Source organism: Pristis pectinata, unplaced genomic scaffold, assembly GCF_009764475.1.
Source record: "Pristis pectinata isolate sPriPec2 unplaced genomic scaffold, sPriPec2.1.pri scaffold_189_arrow_ctg1, whole genome shotgun sequence".
NCBI classification, from domain to species: domain Eukaryota; kingdom Metazoa; phylum Chordata; class Chondrichthyes; order Rhinopristiformes; family Pristidae; genus Pristis; species Pristis pectinata.
Window position 1 is genome coordinate 3,342 of NW_026262520.1, and position 23,194 is coordinate 26,535.

At 52.3% G+C, this 23,194-nt stretch overlaps 1 protein-coding gene across 1 annotated transcript in view; it reads left to right on the plus strand.

The window, feature by feature from the left end:
• Positions 1-3,933: 3,933 nt before the first annotated feature.
• Positions 3,934-23,194, plus strand: part of LOC127567202 (myosin-10) — a gene marked incomplete at its 3' end in the record, with an annotated part of 31,329 nt that continues 12,068 nt past the window's right edge. The window contains exons 1-3 of the mRNA XM_052009889.1: positions 3,934-4,058; positions 12,842-13,197; positions 20,709-20,865. Coding sequence (XP_051865849.1) covers positions 12,853-13,197; positions 20,709-20,865 — 502 coding nt within the window. The remainder of the gene's footprint in view (positions 4,059-12,841; positions 13,198-20,708; positions 20,866-23,194) is intronic.

Sequence of the window (23,194 nt, forward strand, 5' to 3'; positions counted from 1 at the left end):
CATTACATGTAAATTATTTGCAGGTTGCTGTTGCTCTTGCGGTTATCTTGTGTGGCAAGTTTCTTTGCTTTCATTATTTCTACATCGGAGAGAAGGCGTTTGTTGAATAAAATTTCGTCTCAGTGTGTTGGCTCGGCAAATGCATTGCTTGCATGGTGAATTATTCACCGCTGCGTTGCTTGCTTGATCTTGTGGGAAGGGGGAATTCGTATCAGAATACCTTGCATTTTTCTGCATGGGGGCATTGCTTGCATTTATTATCGAGATGCAACTGCTTTGCGATGGTTTATTGTTGAAGTTCCTTATTCTATATGGAAAGGTGGGGGGGAAAGCATTTGCGTTTGATGTGATTTGGGACTAACTGCAAGGTTGCATTTATTGTTTGTCGGGTGGGGGGGGTGTCATTTGCATCTTTTGGTCAGGTGATATTGCCTCTCTGGCTCTCTCTCCTGATCCGTGTGATGGGAATCCTGCCCACTGCATCCTGGTGACTGCAGGCAGCTGATTCATACAGCCCTCCGGATTAGAAATGGGCCCAACTCATCCGCGCTGACCTTCTTGAGCCGGTCCCATCTCCCAGCGTTTGGCCCCCTATCCCTCCAAACCTTTCCCATCCACAGACCTGTCCGAGTGTTGTTAATGTACCTGCCTCACCCACTCCCTCTGGCAGCTCGTTCCACGTACGGACCACCCTCTGGGTGAAGAAGTTGCCCCTTTAAATCTCTCCCCCTCTCACCATAAACCTGTGCCCTCTAGTTTTAGACTCCCCTACCCTGGGGGGAGAGAGACTTGTGACCGTCTACCTTATCTACGCCCCACGTGGTTTGATAAACCTCGATAAGGTTCCCCCAACCCCCCCAGCCTCCTTCGCTCCGGGGAAAACAGTCCTGGCCTGTCCGGTCTCTCCTTATAACTCAAACCCCGGTGACATCCCCGTGAATCTTTCCTGCACCCTCTCCCGGCTCAATCCCACCCTTCCTACAGCTGGGGCGACCGGGACCTCGCGCGGTACTCCAAGTGCGGCCTCGCCGACGTCTTGTACAGCTGTGACGGGACGTCCCGACTCCTGGTCTCGGTGCCCCCTGACCGGTGAAGGCCAGCGTGCCGAACACCTTCTTCACCGCCCTGTCTACCTGTGACGCCACTCTCGGGGAACCGTGTACCTGTACCCCGCGGTCCCTTCGTCCCGCGACGCTGTTTACCTGCACCCCGCCGTCCCTCCGTCCCGCGACGCTCCCCCCCAGGGCCCCTGCCGTTTAGAGTCATCGAGCAATCCAGCATGGATACAGGCCCTTCAGCCCAATCAGTCCGTGCTGGCCCGGATAGTCCCAATTTCCTGCGTTTGGCCCAAATCCCTCCAAGCCTCGCTCCTCCCATATATCTATCCAAGTGCTTCTGAAACGACACTGTTGAACCTGCCTCACCCACTTCCTCGGGCAGCTCTTTCCACACACTCACCACCCTCTGCGTGGGAAGAGTTGCCCCTCAGGTCCCTTTTAAACCTTGCCCCTCTCACCCTAGCCCTACGCCCCCCCCCCCGAGTTTCAGACTCCCCGACCCTGGGGAAAAGACTGTTACCGTCCACCGTATCCACGCCCTTCGTAATTTTAAGCACTTCTATGAGGTTGTCCCCTCGTTCTCCAACGTTCCAAGGAATAAAGACCTAGCCTGGCCAACCTCTCCATGTAACCCCTCCGGCACAGTTGTCCTCAGCAATGGTGCCCCACAAGGCTGCATCCTCAGCTCCATACTCTACTCCCTATACACTCATGACTGTGTGGCCAGATTCTGCTCTAACTCCATCTACAAGTTTGCAGATGATACCGCCGTAGTGGGCTGTATCTCAAACAGCGATGAGTCAGGGTACAGGAGGGAGATAGAGAGCTCAGTAGAATGGTGTCATGACAACAACCTTTCCCTCAATGTCAGCTAAACAAAAGAGCTGGTCGTTGACTTCAGGAAAAGGGGCGGTGTACATGCACCCGTCTGCATCAACGGTGCTGAGGTCAAGAGGGTTGAGAGCTTCAAGTTCCTGGGAGTGAACATCACCAACAGCCTGTCCTGGTCCAACCACGTGGACGCCACGGCCGAGAAAGCTCACCAGCACCTCTGCTTCCTCAGGAGGCTAAAGAAATTCGGCATGGCCCCTTTGACCTTCACCAACTTTTATCGATGCACCGTAGAAAGCATCCTATCTGGGTGTATCGCGGCTTGGGACGGCAACTGCTCTGCCCGGGACCACAAGAAACCACAGAGTTGTGGACACAGCCCAGCGTGTCACGGACACCAGCCTCCCCTCCTTGGACTCTTGATGAAGCGGCCGCATAATCAAAGACCTCACCCACCCGGGACATTCTCTCTTCTCCCCTCTCCCATCAGGCAGAAGATACAGGAGCCTGAGGGCACGTCCCACCAGGCTCAAGGACAGCTTCTACCCCACTGTGATAAGACTACTGAACGGTTCCTTATACAATGAGATGGACTCTGACCTCACGATCTACCTTGTTGTGTCCTTGCACCTTATTGTCTGCCTGCACTACACTTTCCCTGTAGCTGTGACACTTTACTCTGCATTCTGTTATTGTTTTTACCCTGTACTGCCTCGATGCACTGTGTAATGAATTGATCCGTGTGATCAGTATGCAAGACAAGTTTTCCACTGGACCTCTGTACCCCCACCAGTCGGAGCGGTATGCTGATTCCCGGCACCCATGCAACTCCATTGCTCCCGCCCACGGAGACGCCCCTGCTGTACGTGTCCTGGATCCCTGCAGGGTGGGGTCCATCTCATCAGAAAAGGGAGAGGTCTTATCAGAGGGGTACAAGCTGTCCTTGAGCCTGGTGGTACGTGCCCTCAGGTTCCTGTATCTTCTGCCCAATGGGAGAGGGGAGAAGAGAGAATGTCCGGGGTGGGTGGGGTCTTTGTTTTGCAAGCCGTCCGTACAGATCATTTCACCACAGCAGTACATCGAGGTAGTACAAGGGAAAGGCAATAACAGAATTGGTATTAGTTTGTTATTGTTACGTACCGAGGTCCAGTGAAAAACTTGTCCTACAAACCGATTGTACAGGTCAATTCATGACACAGTGCAGTTACATTGAGGCAGTACAGGTAAAAACAACAACAGAATACGGAGTAAAGTGTCACAGCTACAGAGAAAGTGCAGTGCAATAAGGTGCAAGGTCACAACAAGGTAGATCGTGAGGTCAGAGTCCATCTCATCGTATAAGGGAACCATTCAATAGTCTTATCACAGTGGGGTAGAAGCTGTCCTTGAGCCTGGTGGTACGTGCCCTCAGGCTCCTGTATCTTCTGCCCGATGGGAGAGGGGAGAAGAGAGAATGTCCCGGGTGGGTGGGGTCTTTGATTATGCCGGCTGCTTCACCGAGGCAGCGAGAGGTAAAGACAGAGTCCGCGGAGGGGAGGCTGGTGTCCGTGACGCGCTGGGCTGTGTCCACAACTCTCTGCGGTTTCTTGCGGTCCCGGGCAGAGCAGTTGCCGTCCCAAGCCGTGATACCCACCACCTCAATGCACCCTGTACCGCCTCAATGTAACTGCACTGTGTAATGAATTGACCTGTACGATCGGTTTGTAAGACAAGTTTTCCACTGGACCTCGGTACAAGTGACAATAATAAACCAACACCTTTTTTTAATTTATTTTTCCCCGCCTCTCTCAGCCACACAAGAAACAATCCGTCCCTCTACCTTCCTACTCTGGGAGCCAGAGTTTCCGATCTTTACCTTCCAAACCGGTTTTACAGCTCATTATCCCCACCCCACCCGTTGTATCTTTTTGTTCTTGCCTTTTGCAATTGTTTTCTCTTTCTTTATAAATGAGGTGGGGGGGGGGGGAATGCTCTTGCATTCACACCCACGCCTATTTATCGCGTCCTCCTGACGCAAGCGGTCTGGGTGTGAGTGCACTTTGCTTGCTTGCCCAGTGCACCGGGAGTGCAGGCTAGGGTCCCTCCACGTCGGAGAGTCGTGTGCCCGTACCGTTCCGGATTGCCGCTGCCCGTGGTGTTCAGGAACGTCCCCTGAAGCCGGAGACGCAGGTAGACAAGGGGGGTGGGTGGGTGGGTGCGAAGAAGGTGTCTGGCACGCTGGCCTTCGCTGGTCAGGGGGCACCGAGTACAGGAGCTGGGACGTGCCGTCACAGCTGTACGAGACGTCAGTGAGGCTGCAATTGGAGTACTGTGTGCCCTGCTGTGGGAAAGATGCTATTAGATTTCTTTATTAGTCACATCGAAACACACAGTGAAATGCATCTTTTGCGTAGAGTGTCCTGGGGGCAGCCCGCAAGTGTCGCCACACTTCTGGCGCCAACATAGCACGCCCACAACTTCCTAACCCGTACATCTTTGGAATGTGGGAGGAAACTGGAGCACCCGGAGGAAACCCACGCAGACACGGGGAGAACGTACAAGCTCCTTACAGACAGCGGCGGGAATTGAACCTGGGTCGCTGGCACTGTAAAACGTTACACCAACTGCTACACTACCTTAAGCTAGAAGTAGTGCAGAGGGATGTTGCCACGACTCGGGGGCACTGAGTACAGGAGTCAGGACGGTTATGTTGCAGTTATACAGATCGTTGGTGAGGCAGCACTTGGAGCACTGCGTTCAGTTCTGGTCGCCTTCCTGTGGGAAAGATGCCATTGAGCTGGTAAAGAGCGCAGAGGGAGATTTACGAGGACGTTGCCGGGACTCGAGGCACTGAGTTACGGAGAGAGGTCGGGGCAGGTTGGGACTTTATTCCTTGGAGCGTAGGGGTGACCTTACAGAGGAGTATAAACCCACGAGGGGCATAGACAGGGTGAATGTGCGCAGGCAGGCATGGTAGTGCATTGGTTAGCGTAAAGCTATTACGGCGCCAGCGACCCGGGTTCAATTCCGGCCGCTGTCTGTAAGGAGTTTGTACATTCTCCCCGTGTCTGTGTGGGTTTCCTCCGGGTGCTCCGGTTTCCTCCCACATTCCAAAGACGTACGGGTTAGGAAGTTGCGGGCGTGCTATGTCGGGGCCGGAAGCGTGGCAACACTTGTGGGCTGCCCCCAGAACACTCTACGCAAAAAGATGCATTTTATTACGCTAACCGTGACACTACCATGCCTGCCTTCACAGTATAGTGTTACATTTACAGAGAAAGTGCAGTGCAGGCAGAAAATAAGGTGCAAGGGCCACGACGAGGTAGATTGTGAGTCTGAGTCCGTCTTATTGTATTAGGGGACCATTCAATAGTCTTATAACAGCGGGATAAAAACTGTCCTTGAGCCTGGTGGTACGTGCTTTCAGGGTCCTGTATCTTCTGCCCGATGGGAGAAGAGAGAATGTCCGGGGTGGGGGGGGGGGGTCTTTTGATTATGTTGGCTGCTTTACCGAGGCAGCGAGAAGTGTAGGGGAGGCTGGTGTCCGTGATGCGCTGGGCTGTGTCCACAACTCTGTGGTTTCTTGCGGTCCCGGGCAGAGCAGTTGCCGTCCCAAGCTGTGATGCATCCGGATAGGATGCTTTCTATGGTGCATCGATAAAAGTTGGTGAGTGTCAGAGGGGACAGACCAAATTTATTCAGCCTCCTGAGGAAGTAGAGGCGCTGGTGAGCCTTCTTGGCCTTGGCATCTGCGTGATTTGACCAGGACAGGCTGTTGGTGATGTTCACTTCTGCGATCTTGAAGCTCTTAAGCCTTTTGACCTCAGCACCGTTAGTGTAGACAGGAGCATGTACACGGCCCCCTTTCCTGAAGTCAATGACCAGCTCTTTTGATGACATTGAGGGAAAGGTTGTTGTCCTGACATCATGTCACTAAGCTCTCTATCTCCTTCCTGTACCCTGACTCATTGTTATTTGAGATACGGCCGACAAAGGTGGTGTCATCTGCAAACTTGTAGATGGAGTTAGAGCAGAATCTGGCCACGCAGTCGTGGGTGTACAGGGAGTAGAGTAGGTGGAAATGGTCTTCAGACTGGAGGCCTGTGACCAGTGGTGTGCCTTGGGGATTGGAGCTGGGTCCCCTGTTCTCCCTCCACGATGTGGGTGACAATGTAGCTGGCGTGGTCAGTAGGTCTGCAGATGATGCTAAAATTGGTGGTGTGGTGGGTGGGGAAGGTGGTGTCCAAGGTTACAATGGGGTCCTCGATCGGCTGGGGAAGTGGGCCGAGGAGTGGCAGATGCAGTTTAACTCTGACAAGTGCGAGGGGTTGCGTTTTGGGAAGACAGACCAGGGCAGGACTTTCACAGTGAATGGCAGTGAGAGTTGTAGAACAGAGGGACCTCTGGGTACAGATACACAGTTCCCTGAAAGTGGCGTCACAGGTAGACAGGGTGGTGAAAAGGGTGTTTGGCATGATGACCTTCACCGGTCGGGGCACTGAGTACAGGAGTCGGGATGTCCCATCACAGCTGTACAAGACATTGGTGAGACCGCGCTTGGAGCACCGCGTGCGGTTCCGGCCGCCCCAGCTGTAGGAAGGGTGGGATCGAGCCGGAGAGGGGGCAGGAAAGATTCAGGGGATGTCACCGATGTTTTGAGTTACAAGGAGAGACCGGACAGGCCGGGACTGTTTCCCCTGGAGCGAAGGAGGCTGAGGGGGTGGGGGAACCTTATAGAGGTTTATAAAAACCATGGGGGGTGTAGATAAGGTGGCCGGTTATAGTCTCTCTCCCCCCAGGGTAGGGGAGTCTAAAACTCGAGGGCACAGGTTTACAGTGAGAGGGTATCTCAATGCACTGTGTAATGAATCAAACTGTATGAACGGTATGCAAGACAATCTCTCCCCTCTCTCCTTCAACCTCGTCGTGGCCCTAGCACCTTATTGTCTGCCTGCACTGCACTTTCTCTGTGGCTGTGACACTTTACTCTGCATTCTGTATTGCTCTCCCTTGTACTACCTCGATGCACTGATGGGATGAAATGATCTGTATGGATGGCATGCAAAACAAAGTTCTTCACCGTACCTCGGTACATGTAACAATAATAGACCAATCTACTGATTTAATTGTACCCACCCCTACCACCCTCTCTGGCAGTTCAATCCATATACCCACCACCCTCTGTGTGATAAAGTCGCCCCTCGGGTCCCCTTTGAGGGGGGAACATCTTCACTCAGAGTGTGGAACGAGCTGCCAGCAGAAGTGGTATGTGTGGGTTCAACTGTAACATTTAAACACAGAACATAGAACAGTACAGCACAACACAGGCCCTTCAGCCCACAATGTTGTGCCGACCCTTAAACCTCACCCCTTCCTATCTAACCCCTTCCTCCCACATATCCCTCTATTTTAAATACCTCCGTGTGCTTATCCAGTAATCTCTTGAATTTGACCATTGTACCTGCCTCCACCACCGCCCCAGGCAGCACATTCCCTGCCCCAACCACTCTCTGGGTAAAAAACCTTCCTCCGATATCTCCCTTGAACTTCCCACCCATTACTTTAAAGCCATGCCCTCTTGTATTGAGCATTGGTGCCCTGGGAAAGAGGCGCCGGCTGTCCACTCTATCTATTCCTCTTAATATTTTGTACACCTCTATCATGTCTCCCCTCATCCTCCTCCTCTCCTCATAATGCATAAACTTCTCTAAACCAGGCAGCATCCTGGTAAATCTCCTCTGCACCCTTTCCAACATTTCCACATCCTTCCTGTAATGAGGCGACCAGAACTGGACACAGTGCTCCAAGTGTGGTCTAACCAGAGTTTTGCAGAGCTGCGTCTATGAGAAGTTTGGATGGGTACGTGGATGGGAGGGGGATGGAGGGATATGGTCTGGGTGCAGGGAGATGGGTCACGGGGAACTGTCTATACCTCTCGCTGCCTCGGTGAAGCAGCCGGCATAATCAAAGACCCCACCCACCCGGGACATTCTCTCTTCTCCCCTCTCCCATCAGGCAGAAGATACAGGAACCTGAGGGCACGTCCCACCAGGCTCAAGGACAGCTTCTGCCCCACTGTGTTAAGACGATTGAACGGTTCCCTAATACGATGAGATGGACTCTGACCTCACGATCTACCTTGTTGTGACCTTGCACCTTATTGTCTGTCTGCCTGCACTGCACTTCCCTGTAGCTGTGACATTTTACTCTACATTTTGTTATTGTTCTTATCTTATACTATCTTGATGCCCCCGTACTATCTTGATGTACTGTGTAATGAATTGATCTGTACGATTGGTTTGCAAGACAAGTTTTTCCACTGCACCTTGGTACAAGTGACAATAATAAACCAATTTAAAGGGGACCTGATGGGCAACTTTATTGCAGTGTGGTGTATGCAATAGGGAGTGGTAGGGGTGGGTACAATTAAATCGGTAAATCAGTTTATTATTATCACATGTACTGAGGTACAGTGAAAAACTTTGTTTTGCATGCCATCCATACAGATCATTTCACTTCATCAGTACATGGAGGCAGTACAGGGAAAAGCACTAACAGAATGCAGAATAAAGTGTCACGGTTACAGAGAATGAGGTGCAAGGGCCACGACGAGGTAGATTGCAAAAGAACTTGGACAGGTCCGTGGCTAGGAAAAGTTCAGAGGGAGATGGGACTCAGAAAGACGGCATGGACCTATTGGGCAGAAGGGCCTGTTTCTGTCCTGTGTGACTCCGGAGTACGTAGACGTTACAGGCAGTGTGTGTGTGTGTGTGTGTGTGTGTGTGGTCGGTGCGGTTCACCGGTCTGTCACCCCAGACGATGTGGGGAGAGACGCGAGGTTTCCTGCCCTCTGTTTGACGTTCTGCTGAGGTGCAGTTTGCCGTAAATCTGCCAGGGCTGGCGGTGCGCCGGCTGCATCTTCTCACCGCTCCAAACCGCTCTGTGTCCCTGCCCCTCCCCATTCAGAGAGAGAGAGAGAGAGGGAGAGAGCCACACTGTCAGAAGGAACACAGCAGAGGAACAGGCTCTCCAGCCCACCCGCTAATTAAACTACTAATTAAAAGTCTAACTACACGAGTCCCTTCCACCGACACAATGTCCATATCCCTTCCTATGGGGAAAGGTTGAGAAGGTCAGGATTTTATTCCCCTGGAGTGCAGGAGAATGAGGGGAGACCTTGTGGAGGTGTACAGCATCATGAGGGGTAGAGATCGGGTGAATGCATGCAGGCTTTTCCCCCTCGGGTCGGGCGAGACTGGAACCAGAGGACATGGGTTCAGGGTGAGAGGTGAAACATTTTAGGGGAATCTGAGGGGGAGCTTCCTCACTCAGAGGGAGGTGCGAGTGTAGAACGAGCTGCCAGCAGAAGTGGTGGGTGCAGGTTCATTTGTAATGTTTAAGAGGAGTTTGCACAGATACGGGCGGGATGGGATAGAACATGGAACATTACAGCACAGTACAGGCCCTTCTGCCCACGATGTTGTGCCGACATTTTATCCTGCTCTGAGATCTATCTAACCCTTCCCTCCCACATCGCCCCCCATTTCTCCATCATTCATGTATCTATCTATGAGTCTCTTAAGTGTCTCTAATGTATCTGCCCCCACCACCTCTGCCAGCAGTGCGTCCCACACACCCACCACTCCCTGTGTAAAAAAACTTACCCCTGACACCCCCCTTATACCTTCCTCCAATCACCTTAAAATCAAGTCCCCTCGTGTTAGCCGTTGTCGCCCTGGGAAAAGGTCTCTGACTGTCCACTCGATCTGCGCCTCTTGTACACCTCTATCAAGTCACCTCTCATCCTTCTCCTCTCCTAAGAGAAAAGCCCCAGCTCGCTCAACCTCTCCTCATAAGACATGCTCTCCAATCCAGGCAGCATCCTGGTAAATCTCCTCTGCATCCTCTCTAAAGCTTCCGCATCCTTCCTATAATGAGGCGACCAGAACTGAACACAATACTCCAAGTGTGGTCTGACCGGAGTTCTGTAGAGCTGCAACATTGGACAACAACCTTGGATATATCCCGTCCGGCCCGGGTGACTTATCTGTCCCAATGTTTTTCAAAAGTTCCAGCATATCCTATTTCCTCATGTTGACATGCCGTAGTATATCAGCCTGTTGTACGCCATCCTCAAATATTAACGTGTCTGTCTCTGGTGAATACTGAAGCAAAGTATTCATTAAGGACCTCCCCTACCTCTTCTGACTCCAGGCAGATGTTTCCTTATTTATCCCTGATTTGGTCCTACCCTCACTTTAATATCCAAGGATATTACGGGAAGCGAGGGAAGAGATTGCTGCGCCTTTGGCGATGATCTTTGCGTCCTCACTGGCCACAGGAGTAGTGCCAGGTGATTGGAGGGTGGCAAATGTTGTTCCTTTGTTTAAGAAAGGGAGTAGGGAAACCCTGGGAATTACAGACCAGCGAGTCTTACTTCAGTTTTGGGCAAATTACTGGAGAAGAGATAGGATTTCTGGGCATTTGGAGAAGCACAGGCTGATTAGGGACAGTCAGCATGGCTTTGTGAGGGGCAGGTCGCGCCTCACGAGCCTGATTGAATTCTTTGAGGATGTGACAAAGCACATTGATGAAGGTAGAGCAGTGGGTGTGGTGTACATGGATTTCAGTAAGGTGTTTGATGAGGTTCCTCATGGAAGGCTCATTCAGAAAGTCAGGAGGCATGGGATCCAGGGAAACCTGGCTGTGTGGATTCAGAATTGGCTCGCCCGTAGAAGACAGAGGGTGGTGGTAGATGGAGCGTATTCTGCCTGGAGGTCGGTGACCAGTGGTGTTCTGCAGGGATCTGTTCTGGGACCTCTGCTCTTTGTGATTTTTATAAATGACTTGGATGAGGATGTGGAAGGGTGGGTTAGTGCGTTTGCTGATGATACAAAGGTTGGTGGTGTTGTGGATAGTGTAGAAGGTTGCTGTAGGTTACAACAGGACATTGATAGGATGCAGAGCTGGGCTGAGAAGTGGCAGGTGAAGTTCAGCCCGGATAAGTGTGAAGTGATACACTTCGGGAGATCGAATTTGAAGGCAGAATACAAGGTTAATGGCAGGACTCTCAGCAGTGTGGAGGAACAGAGGGATCTTGGGCTGCACATCCATTGATCCCTCAGAGTTGCCGCGCAGGTCGATAGGGTTGTTAAGAAGGCGTATGGAGTGTTGGCCTTCATTAGTCGGGGGATTGAGTTCAAGAGCCGCGAGGTGATGTTGCAGCTCTATAGAACTCTGGTCAGACCACACTTGGAGTATTGTGTTCAGTTCTGGTCGCCTCATTATAGGAAGGATGTGGGAGCTTTAGAGAGGGTGCAGAGGAGATTTACCAGGATGCTGCCTGGATTGGAGAGCATGTCTTATGAGGAGAGGTTGAGCGAGCTGGGGCTTTTCTCTTTGGAGAGGAGGAGGAGGATGAGAGGTGACTTGATAGAGGTGTACAAGAGGCACAGATCGAGTGGACAGTCAGAGACTTTTTCCCAGGGCGACAATGGCTAACACGAGGGGGCATAATTTTAAGGTGATTGGAGGAAGGTATAAGGGGGATGTCGGGTAAGTTTTTTTACACAGAGAGTGGTGGGTGTGTGGAACGCACTGCCGGCAGAGGTGGTGGGGGCAGATACATCAGGGACATTTAAGAGACTCCTAGATAGACACATGAATGATAGAGAAATGGGGGGCGATGTGGGAGGGAAGGGTTAGATAGATCTCAGAGCAGGATAAAATGTCGGCACAACATTGTGGGCCGAAGGGCCTGCACTGTGCTGTAATATTCTTTGTGCGTGGATGGGAGGGGTTTGGAGGATATGATCCGGGTGCAGGTAGATGGGTCTAGGCAGAAGATCAGCTCAGCATGGACTGGATGGGGCTGTTTCTCTGCTGTAGTGATCTATGAATCCTCCATTCCCTGCACATCCATGGGCCTGTCTAACATCCTCTTAAACCCCTCGATCGTATCTGCCTCCACCCCCACCCCTGGCAGCACATTCCAGGCACCCACCGTTCCCTGTGTCAAAATAAAACTCACCCCACACATCTCCTCTGAACTTCCCCCCTCTCGCCTTAAACGCATGTCCTCTGGTATTAGACATGTCCACCCTGGGGAAGATTCCAGCTGTCTACTCTATCTGTGCCTCTAACGAACCTCTATCAGGTCTCCCCTCAGCCTCCGCCGGTCCGGAGAGAACAACCCAAGTCTGTCCGACTTCTCCTTATTGCTCATGCCCTCCAATCCGGGCAGCATCCCGGTGAACCTCTCCTGCACCCCCTCCGAAGCTCCCCACACCCTTCCTGTAACGGGGGCGACCAGAACCAAATGCAATACTCCAGATGTGGCCTAACCAGAGTTTTCTAAAGCTGCTACGTAACTTCCTGACTCTTGAACTCAAGTGCCTCAACCAATAAAGGCATGTAATCCGGTGATGTATACTCTCCAGGACTCGAGTGTGAAAAATCCAGCTCGATGCTCCCCGGGTCGGTTCTGAGGGAGCGCCGCTCTGTGGGATTCTCATGGGGAAGAGACGCTCTCTCTCTCTTCCTGGTGACCCAGTTTGATTTTTTTTTTCTTTTTCCTTGTTTGAATAGTCCAACTAAATTGTTGAATAACTGGGACACTCGATATGAGTCGGTACATAGACCGTCTGAGATCAGATTCCGGCAATCAGGAACACACAGCACAGAATCTGTTCATGCCAAATTTGCAGTGTCTCATCAGCAGTCCTTGGGTCAGACACAGGGTGAAGCTCCCTCCGCACCGTCCCGTCACACACTCCCGGGGTCAGACACAGGGTGAGGCTCCCTCTGCACCGTCCTGTCACACACTCCCGGGGTCAGACACAGGGTGAGGCTCCCTTTGCACCGTCCCGTCACACACTCAGACACAGCGAGCTTCCCTCCGCACCCAGACACCGAGACCCAGCCCCTTTTATTATACTTTAACTGTTCTCTCCCTCCCTCCCTCCCCCTCACAGGCAGACCCAAGATGACTCACCACCCGTACCAGGAGGACGCAGAGCGTTACCTCTTCGTTGACCGCGGCTACGTGGCTAACCCTGCCGCCCAGGCGGACTGGACCGCCAAGCGGCTGGTGTGGGTGCCCTCCGAGCGGCATGGCTTCGAGGCGGCGGGCGTAAAGGAGGAGAGGGGGGACGAGGTGGTGGTGGAACTGGCGGAGAACGGGCGCCGGGTCACCGTGGCCAAGGACGATCTGCAGCGCATGAACCCGCCCAAGTTCACCAAGGTGGAGGACATGGCCGAGCTCACCTGCCTCAACGAGGCCTCCGTCCTGCACAACCTCAAGGACCGCTACTACTCCGGCCTCATCTACGTGAGTCGCCCCCCCCCCCCCCTTTCCCAGGGTGGGGGGTTGTGGTCTGGATTTGGGAGGGCCATCCTGAGGGCGGGGAGGGAGGGAATCCATGTGACAGGCTTTTGGGGGTCTGAGTAGGCCAGTAACCGTGGGTAACGGGCCTTCCTGAGGGGCTGAATGGGCTCCTGTTCCTGTGTAATGGGGTTGGGGTGGGGGGGTGGTGTGGTGGGTAGGTGGGGGGTTGTGGTGGGTGGGGAGGGGGAGGTGGGGGGTTGTGCAGTGACCTGCTGTTTCTTGGCCTCGATGGGATGACTTCTCCCTCTTTCCCGCCCTACTGCCCTTTATTCTTTCCCTCTCTCCCCCCCCCCTTCCGCCCCTCTCCCCCCCCCCCCCCTCCACCTCTCTCTCCCCCGAAAATGTCTTTGACCATGAGTACAAGCAGCCTTGTTGGTGCCCACATTCTTGGACGCACACCCCACCCCAACCCAACCCATACTGAACTTGCGGCCTCGCTCACCTGATTTGTTTAGAGATTGAACTTCCATTTTCCACGCCCGCGCTCTGCCCCCCCCCCCCCTTGCGCCTGCGCTCTCCCATTCCTGGTAAACCTCTTCCCAACGTGCTCCTTCACTTCGGACGATAATGTCCACTGCTCTCTCGATGTGGCCTTGACCATGCCCAGGGTAACCAGAGTCGTACCTCATCCTCTGGCCTTAAATATTCAATCCCCCTCTGCACCGAGAGCCCTCGAGATGCTGGGGTGGATGTTTGCAAATTGGGACGGAGCCTCTCGAATACCCTCGAACCTGCAAACCCTTTGTATAAGATCTGGCTGTAAGCTCAAGCCCTCCCTCCCCTCCCAGGGGTCTTTGCCGGAGCAAGTTCTAAACCCTTGCCAGCAAAAAGAAATCTCCACCTCATCTCCATCTTGACTTAACCCGTGGTCCCTTGTTCTGGCGGGCAGAACAGGTTCACTGAGATAAGATATCTTTATCAGTCACAGGTACATCGAAACACACAGTGAAATGCATCTTTTCATGTAGAGTGTTCTGGGGGCAGCCCGCAAGTGTCACCACGCTTCCGCCGCCAATATAGCACGCCTACAACTTCCTAACCCTTACATCTTTGGAACGTGGGAGGAAACCGGAGCACCCGGAGGAAACCCACGCAGACACACGGGGAGAACGTACAAAAACTCCTTACAGACAGCGGTGGGAATTGAACCTGGGTCGCTGGCGCTGTAATAGTGTTATGCTAACTGCTGCACTACCGTGCCTGCCCGGATGTTTTCATGCTGTTGATGTATGCTGTTGCCCAGATGTTAGATGCTCCCGGATTAGAGGGCAGGAGCTATAAGGAGAGGTCGGGCAGACTCGGGTTGTTTTCTCCGGAGCGGCAGAGGCTGAGGGGAGAGGTTTATAAGATCATGAGAGGCACAGATAGAGCAGACAGCCGGGATCTTTCTCCCCCCAGGATGGAAATGTCTAATACCAGAGGGCGTGCGTTTGAGGTGAGAAGGGGGGAACGTTCACAGGAGATGTGCCGGGCAAGTTTTTGTTTACACAGAGAGCGGTGGGTGCCTGGAATGTGCTGCCAGGGGTGAGGGCAGATGCGATAGAGGGGTTTAAGAGGCTCCTTAGATCAACAGATGAGAGTGCAGGGAATGGAGGGCTGTGGACCGTGTGCAGGCAGAAGGGATTAGGTGTTAATCGCTCAAGTAGTTCAGCACAGACATTGTGGGCCGAAGGGCCTGTTCCTGTGCTATGTCCTATAAGGAACGTCCCCACTTGTGATAAAGCAACAGTTCTGGTCGCCACATTACAGGAAGGGTGTGTAGAAAGGGTGAAGTTTCACCCAGGATGTTGCCTGGATTGAAGGGTTTGACTTAGAAGAGGTATTGGTTTATTATTGTCACGTACCGAGGTCCAGTGAAAAACTTGTCTTGCCTACCGATCGTACAGGTCAATTCATTACACAGTGCAGTTACATTGAGGCAGTACAGAATGCATTGAGTTAGTACAGGGTAAAAACAATAACAGTACAGAGTAAAGTGTCCCAGCTACAGAGAAAGTGCAGTGCAATAAGGTGCAAGGTCACAACAAGGTAGATCGTGAGGTCAGAGTCCATCTCATCGTATAAGGGAACCGTTCAATATTCTTATCACCGTGGTGTAGAAGCTGTCCTTGAGCCTGGTGGGACGTGCCCGCAGGCTCCTGTATCTTCCACCCGATGGGAGAGGGGAGAAGAGAGAATGTCCGGGGTGGGTGGGGTCTTTGATTATGCCGGCTGCTTCACCGAGGCAGCGAGAGGTAAAGACAGAGTCCAAGGAGGGGAGGCTGGTGTCCGTGACGAGCTGGGCTGTGTCCGTGACGAGCTGGGCTGTGTCCGCAACTCTCTGGGGTTTCTTGCGGTCCCGGGCAGAGCATTTGCCATCCCAAGCTGGGATGCATCCGGATAGGATGCTTTCTGTGGCGCATCGATAAAAGTCGGTGAGGGTCAAAGAGGACATGCTGAATTCATAAAACAATAACAGAATGCAGAATAAAGTGTCACAGCTACAGAGAGAATGCAGTGCAGGCAGACAATAAGGTGCAAGGACCCAGATGAGGTAGGTTGTCAGAATCAGGTTTATTATCACTGATGTATGTCATGAAATGTGTTCTTTTGTGGCAGCAGTACAGTGCAAGGCATAAAGGTTACTATAAGTTGCAAAAGAGGAATAAGGGGGTAGTGTTCATGGACCGTTCAGGAATCTGATGGCGGAGGGGAAGAAGCTGTTCCTGAATTGTTGAGTGTGGGTCTTCAGGCTCCTGTACCACCACCTTGATGGTAGTGACGAGAAGAGGGCATGTCCTGGATGGTGAGGGTCCTCAGTGACGGACGCCACCTTGAGGCCCCGTTTCTTCAAGATGTCCTCGACGGCGGGGACGGTTGTGCCTGTGATGGAGCTGGCTGTCTACGACCCTCTGTGGCCTCTTGAGACCCTGCGTGTTGGAGCCTCCGTATCAGGCGGTGATGCACCCAGTCAGAACGCTCTCCGCCGTACATCTGTAGAAATCTGCAAGAGACTTTGGCGACGGACTGAATCTCCTTAGAGTCCATTTTATCATATTAGGGGACCATTCTAGCAGGACAGAAGCTGTCCTTGATTCTGGTAGTACGTGCTTTCAGGCTTTTGTATCTTCTGCCTGATTGGACGGGGGAGAAGAGAGAATGTCCAGGGTGGTTGGGGTCTTTGATTATGTCGGTTGTGTTCCTGAGGCAGCGGGACGTGTAGACAGAGTCCAGAGGGGAGGCTGGTTTCCGCAATCTGGACACAGCTCAGCACAACTCTCTGTGGTTTCTTGCGGTCCCGGGCAGAGCAGTTGCCATACCAAGCCGTGATGCATCCAGATAGGATGCTTTCTGTGGTGCATTGATAAAAGTCGGTGAGGTTCAAAGGGGGACATGCCGAATTTCTTTAGTCTCCTGAGGAAGTAGAGGCACTGCTGAGTTTTCTTGGCCGTGCCGCCTACGTGGTAGGACTAGGATAGGCTGTTGGTGATGTTCACTCCTAGGAACCTGAAGCTCTCAACCCTCTCGACCTCAGCAGCATTGATGTAGACAGGAGCGTGTACACCGCCCCCCCCTCCTGAAGTCAATGACCAGCTCTTTTGTTTTGCTGACATTGAGGGAAAGGTTGTTGTCATGTTGAATTGAACCTGGGTCGCTGGTGCTGTAATAGCGTTTACGCTAACTGCTGCACGAGTTTAGTTCCAGCTGTATGGGGTGTTGTGGTGAGGCCACATTGGGAGAACTGCGCACAGTTTTTGTACCCTTGTCTTTTCTGTTAAAATATTTCTGGTTGCCTCATTGTAGGCAGAATACAAGGTTAATGACAGAACTCTTGGCAGTGTGGAGGAACAGAGGGATCTTGGGGTCCACGTCCATAGATCCCTCAAGGTTGCCGCGCAGGTCGATAGGGTTGTTAAGAAGGCGTATGGTGTGTTGGCCTTCATTAGTCGGGGGATTGAGTTCAAGAGCCGCGAGGTGATGTTGCAGCTCTGGTCAGACCACACTTGGAGTATTGTGTTCAGTTCTGGTCGCCTCATTATAGGAAGGATGTGGGAGCTTTAGAGAGGGTGCAGAGGAGATTTACCAGAATGCTGCCCGGATTGGAGAGCATGTCTTAAGAGGAGAGGTTGAAAGAGCTGGGGCTTTTCTCTTTGGAGAGGAGGATGAGAGGTGACTTGATAGAGGTGCACAAGAGGCACAGATCGAGTGGACAGTCAGAGACTTTTTCCCAGGGCGACAATGGCTAACACGAGGGGACTTAATTTTAAGGTGATTGGAGGAGGGTATAAGGGTGATGTCAGGGGTAAGTTTTTTTACACAGAAAGTGGTGGGTGCGTGGAACGCACTGCCGGCAGAGGTGGTGGGGACAGATACATCAGGGACATTTGAGAGACTCTTAGATAGACACATGAATGATAGAGAAATGGGGGGCGATGTGGGAGGGACGGGTTAGATAGATATCAGAGCAGGATAAAATGTCGGCACAACATTGTGGGCCGAAAGGACAGTGGTGGAGGTTGGATTGTTCAATTAGATACGACCATGGCTGGCGTACACCTCCTCTGCTGGTTTTCCACCCCCCCCCCAATTCCTCGATCGTTTCAGGTGGAGATGGACAAATATCTGAACGATTGAGGAATTGAGGGTGGGGGTGAGGGGGAACCAGCAGAGAGGAGGTGAGGGCAGTGTACATCAACCACAGTCGTATTGAAGTGTGGGACCCAACCAGTTCCCAGGAGTGAACATCACCAACAGCCTGTCCTGGTCCAACCATGTAGATACCACAGCCAAGAAAGCTCACCAGCGCCTCTGCTTCCTCAGGAGGCTAAAGAAATTTGGCACGTCCCTGTCGATCCTCACCAACTTCTATCGATGCACCGTAGAAAGCGTCCTATCTGGATGCATCACGGCTTGGGACGGCAACTGCTCTGCCCGGGACCCCAAGAAACCGCAGACAGTTGTGGACACAGCCCAGCGCGTCACGGACACCAGCCTCCCCTCTGCGAAGTGTAGACAACTTCCTACTGCCTTGGTGAAGCAGCCAACATAATCAAAGACCCCTCCTACCCAGGTCATTCTCTCTTCTCCCCCCTCTCTCATCAAAAGCACATACCACCAGGCTCAAGGACAGCTTCTACCCTGCTGTTATAACACTATTGAACGGTCCCCTAGTGCGATAAGATGGACTCTTGACCTCACAATCTACCTTTGCGCCTTATTGTTTGCCTGCACTGCACTAGTTGTGACACTTCACTCTGCATTCTGTGGTGGCATGGTAGTGTAGCAGTTAGTGTGACACTATTACGCCATGCACCCGGCTTCAATTCCCGCCACTGTCTGTAAGGAGTTTGTACATTCTCCTCATGTTTGCGTGGGTTTCCTCCCACATTCCAAAGACCTATGGGTTAGGAAGTTGCGGGCGTGCTATGTTGAGGCCGGAAGCGTGGCGACACTTGCGGGCTGCCCCCAGAACCCTCTACGCAAAAGATGTATTTCACTGTGTGTTTCGATGTACGTTTGACTAATAAAGATCTTGAATATCTGTTGTTATTTTCACTTGTGCTTCCCCCAATGCACTGTGTAATGAATTGACCTGTGCGATCAGTATGTAAGACAAGTGCTTCGCTGGACCTCAGTACAAGTCACAATAATGAACATCAAACATACAGCCCAGAACAGGCCCTTCGGCCCACAATGTTGTGTCGATGTAGCTAATCCCTCCTACCTACAGAATGCCTATACTCCTCCATTTTCCTCTCATTCATGTGCCCATCCAAGCCCCTCTTAAAAGCCACCCTATTAGGCAACGCATTCCAGGCATCCACCACGCTGTGTTTTTAAAATAAAACTCACCCCCTATACCTTCCTCCAGTCACCTTAAAATTATGTGCCCTCGTGTTAGCCATTGTCGCCCTGGGGAAAAGGTCTCTGACTGTCCACTCGATCTGTGCCTCTTGTACACCTCTATCAAGTCACCTCTCATCCTCCTCCTCTCCAAAGAGAAAAGCCCTAGCTCGCTCAACCTCTCCTCATAAGACATGCTCTCCAATCCAGGTAGCATCCTGGTAAATCTCCTCTGCACCCTCTCTAAAGCTTCCACACCCTTCCTATAATGAGGCGACCAGAACTGAACACAATACTCCAAGTGTGGTCTGACCAGAGCTGCAACATCACCTCACGGCTCTTGAACTCAATCCTCCGACTAATGAAGGCCAACACACCATACGCCTTCTTAACAACCCTATCGACCTGCGCGGCAACCTTGAGGGATTGATGGACATGGACCCCAAGGTCCCTCTGATCCTCCACACTGCTGAGAGTCCTGCCATTAACCTTGTAATGAGTTCACTGAAAGCGGCCACAGAAGAAGACAGGACGGTAAAGAAGGCGTACGGCACACTTGCCTTCACCGGTCGGGCCGTTTGAGTATAAGAGTCAGAAAGTCATGTTAGAGCTGTAGCAAACCAGTCAGACCGCACGGAGCACCGCGTGCGGTTCCGGTCTCCCCAGCTGTAGGAAGGGTGGGATTGAGCCAGAGAGGGTGCGGGAAAGATTTACGGGGACCTCTGCAGAGAACACAGTACATCACAGGAACAGGCCAACCATGTCTGCGCTGAATTAAATTTAATCCCTTCTGCCTGCACGAGGCATGTTCAAGTGTGTATCTGACTGCCTCTGAAACCCCTCTATTGTATCTGCCTCCACCCCCACCCCCAGCAGCACATTGCAGGTATGAAACATCAGCGTTGGAGCACTGTGTGCAGTCTTGGGCTCCTTATTTAAGAAAGGATGTGCTGACATTGGAGAGGGTTCAGAGAAGATTTACTAGAATGATTCCCGGAATGACAGGGTCAACATATAAGGAACGTTTGACGGCTCTTGGAGTTCAGAAGAATGAGGGGGGACCTCATAGGAACATCTCGAATGTTAAAAGGCCAGGACAGAGTAGATGTGGCAAAGTTGTTTCCCGTGGTAGGGGGGGTCTAGTACAAGAGGGCACGACTTCAGGATTGAAGGGCGCCCATTCAGAACAGAGATGAGGAGAAATTTCTTCAGCCGGAGTGGTGAATCTGTGGAATTTGTCGCCACGGGCGGCTGTGGAGGCAAAGTCATTGGGTGTGTTTAAGGCAGAGATGGATCGGTATCTGAGTAGCCAGGGCATCAAAAGTTGTGGTGAGAAGGCGGGGGAGTGGGGCTAAATGGGAGAGTGGATCAGCTCATGATAGAATGGCAGAGCAGACTCGATGGGCCGAATGGCCGACTTCTGCTCCTTTGTCGTATGGGAACATCCCAACTTCTATACTTGCCTTCTTACTACGATTTGCCCATTAATAAACCCTTACACGAATGTTTGATTGGATATCTTTCAACCTGCCGATGGGATTCGAACTCTCGGAGTGGTTGGGTTGGGTGGGAGGGGTGGAAGGATGCCGGTTGTATTGTCTCACCTGCTCGTTCCTGCTTGCCCCCTACAGACATACTCAGGCCTGTTCTGTGTGGTCATCAACCCTTACAAGAACTTGCCCATTTACACAGAACAGATTGTGGAGATGTACCGGGGCAAGAAAAGACATGAGATGCCTCCTCATATCTACGCCATCTCGGAGACGGCCTACCGCAGCATGCTGCAAGGTGAGTCTGCCCTGACCCCTCCCCCCCCCCCCCCCCCCCTCCAGTTGTATGGCATCCCATCACACACTCGGACACAAAGCGATGCTCCCTCCACACCGTCCCGTCACACACTCCCGGGGTCAGACACGGGGTGAAGCTCCCCCCGCACCATCCCGTCACAAACTCCCGGGGTCAGACACGGGGTGAAGCTCCCCCCGCACCGTCCCGTCACACACTCCCGGGGTCAGACACGGGGTGAAGCTCCCCCCGCACCGTCCCGTCACACACTCCCGGGGTCAGACACGGGGTGAAGCTCCCCCCGCACCGTCCCGTCACACACTCCCGGGGTCAGACACGGGGTGAAGCTCCCCCCGCATCGTCCCGTCACACGCTCCCAGCGTCAGACATACAGGAGATCGACTGCAAGCAGTTGGGATGGGAAGAGGTTGTTTTACAAACACTTTCTGCTGGTGGGATGATACGGGGAAAATGCACTTTTATTTTTGGAGAGATTTACTGCTTTTACAAGGTTTGTCGCTGAGGGGCAGAAAAGTATTTGGGGAGAGACTGCATGGAGCTAAGATTGGGATTGATTGGATTGTCAACACCAGTCAACGACCACCAATTCCATTTGGCCCAGATCTGCCGGAGCTATCTGGCTGAAGATAGTTTGTCAATCTCTTGGACATCAGTACTGGTGAGGCAGCCCCAGGGTGAACTTCCTGCGGCGGTCTTGCCCGTCAGGTGCAGACAGAACCGCATTTCTGGGTCAGTTTTACTTGCTCAGGAGGCAAAAGAAATTCAGCACGTCTCCGTCGACCCTCACCAACTTTTATCGGTGCACCATAGAAAGCATCCTATCCGGATGCATCCCGGCTCGGGACGGCAACTGCTCTGCCCGGGACCGCAAGAAACCGTGGAGAGTTGTGGACACCCTAGCGCATCACGGACACCAGCCTCCCCTCTGTGGACTGTATGTCTACACTTCCCACTGCCTCGGGAAAGCAGCCGACATAATCAAAGACCCCCACCCACCCCGGACGTTCTCTCTTCTCCCCTCTCTCAGATACAAAAGCCCGAAAGCACGTACCACCAGGCTCAAGGACGGCTTCTACCCCGCTGTTATAAGACTATTGAATGGTCCCCTAGTATGATAAGATGGTCTCTCGACCTCACGATCTACCTCGTTATAACCTTGAACCTTATTGTCTGCCTGCACTGCACTCTTCCTGTAACTGTGACACTTTACTCTGTATTCTGTCATTGTTTTCCCTTGTACTACCTTGATCTATTGATGCAGTGAAATGATCTCTATGACCGGTATGCAAAATAAGTTTTTCACTGTACCTTAGTACATTAGAACACTACAGCACAGTACAGGCCCTTCAGCCAACAATGTTGTGCTGACATTTTATCCTGCTCTAAGATCCATCTAACCCTTCCCTCCCACATCGCCCCCCATTTCTCTATCATTAATGTGTCTACCTAATGTATCTGCCCCCACCACCTTGGCTGGCAGTGCGTTCCACGCACCCACCTCTCTCCATAAAAAAACTTATCCCTGACATCCCCCTTATACCTTCCTCCAATCACCTTAAAATTATGTCCCCTCGTGTTAGCCACTGTCGCCCTGGGAAAAAGTCTCTGACTGTCCACTCGATCTGTGCCTCTTGTACACCTCTATCAAGTCACCTCTCATCCTCCTCCTTTCCTAAGAGAAAAGCCCCAGCTCACTCAACCTATCCTCATAAGACATGCTCTCCAATCCAGGCAGCATCCTGGTAAATCTCCTCTGCACCCTCTCTAAAGCTCCCACATCCTTCCTATAATGAGGCGATCAGAACTGAACACAATACTCCAAGTGTGGTCTGACCAGAGTTCTATAGAGCTGCAACATCACCTCACGGCTCTTGAACTCAATCCCCCGACTAATGAAGGCCAACACACCATACGCCTTCTTAACAACCCCATCGACCTGCGCGGCAACCTTGAGGGATCGATGGACGTGGACCCCAAGATCCCTCTGTTCCTCCACACTGCTGAGAGTCCTGCCATTAACCTTGTATTCTGCCTTCAGATTCCATCTCCCGAAGTGCGTCACTTCACACTTTTCCGGGTTGAACTGCATCTGCCACTTCTCAGCCCAGCTCTGCATCCTATCAATGTCCTGTTGTAACCTACAGCAACCTTCTACACTATCCACAACACCACCAACCTTTGTAGCAAATGCACTAACCCACCCTTCCACATCCTCATCCAAGTCATTTATAAAACTCACAAAGAGCAGGGGGTCCCAGAACAGATCCCTGTGGAACACCACTGGTCACTGACCTCCAGGCAGAATATGCTC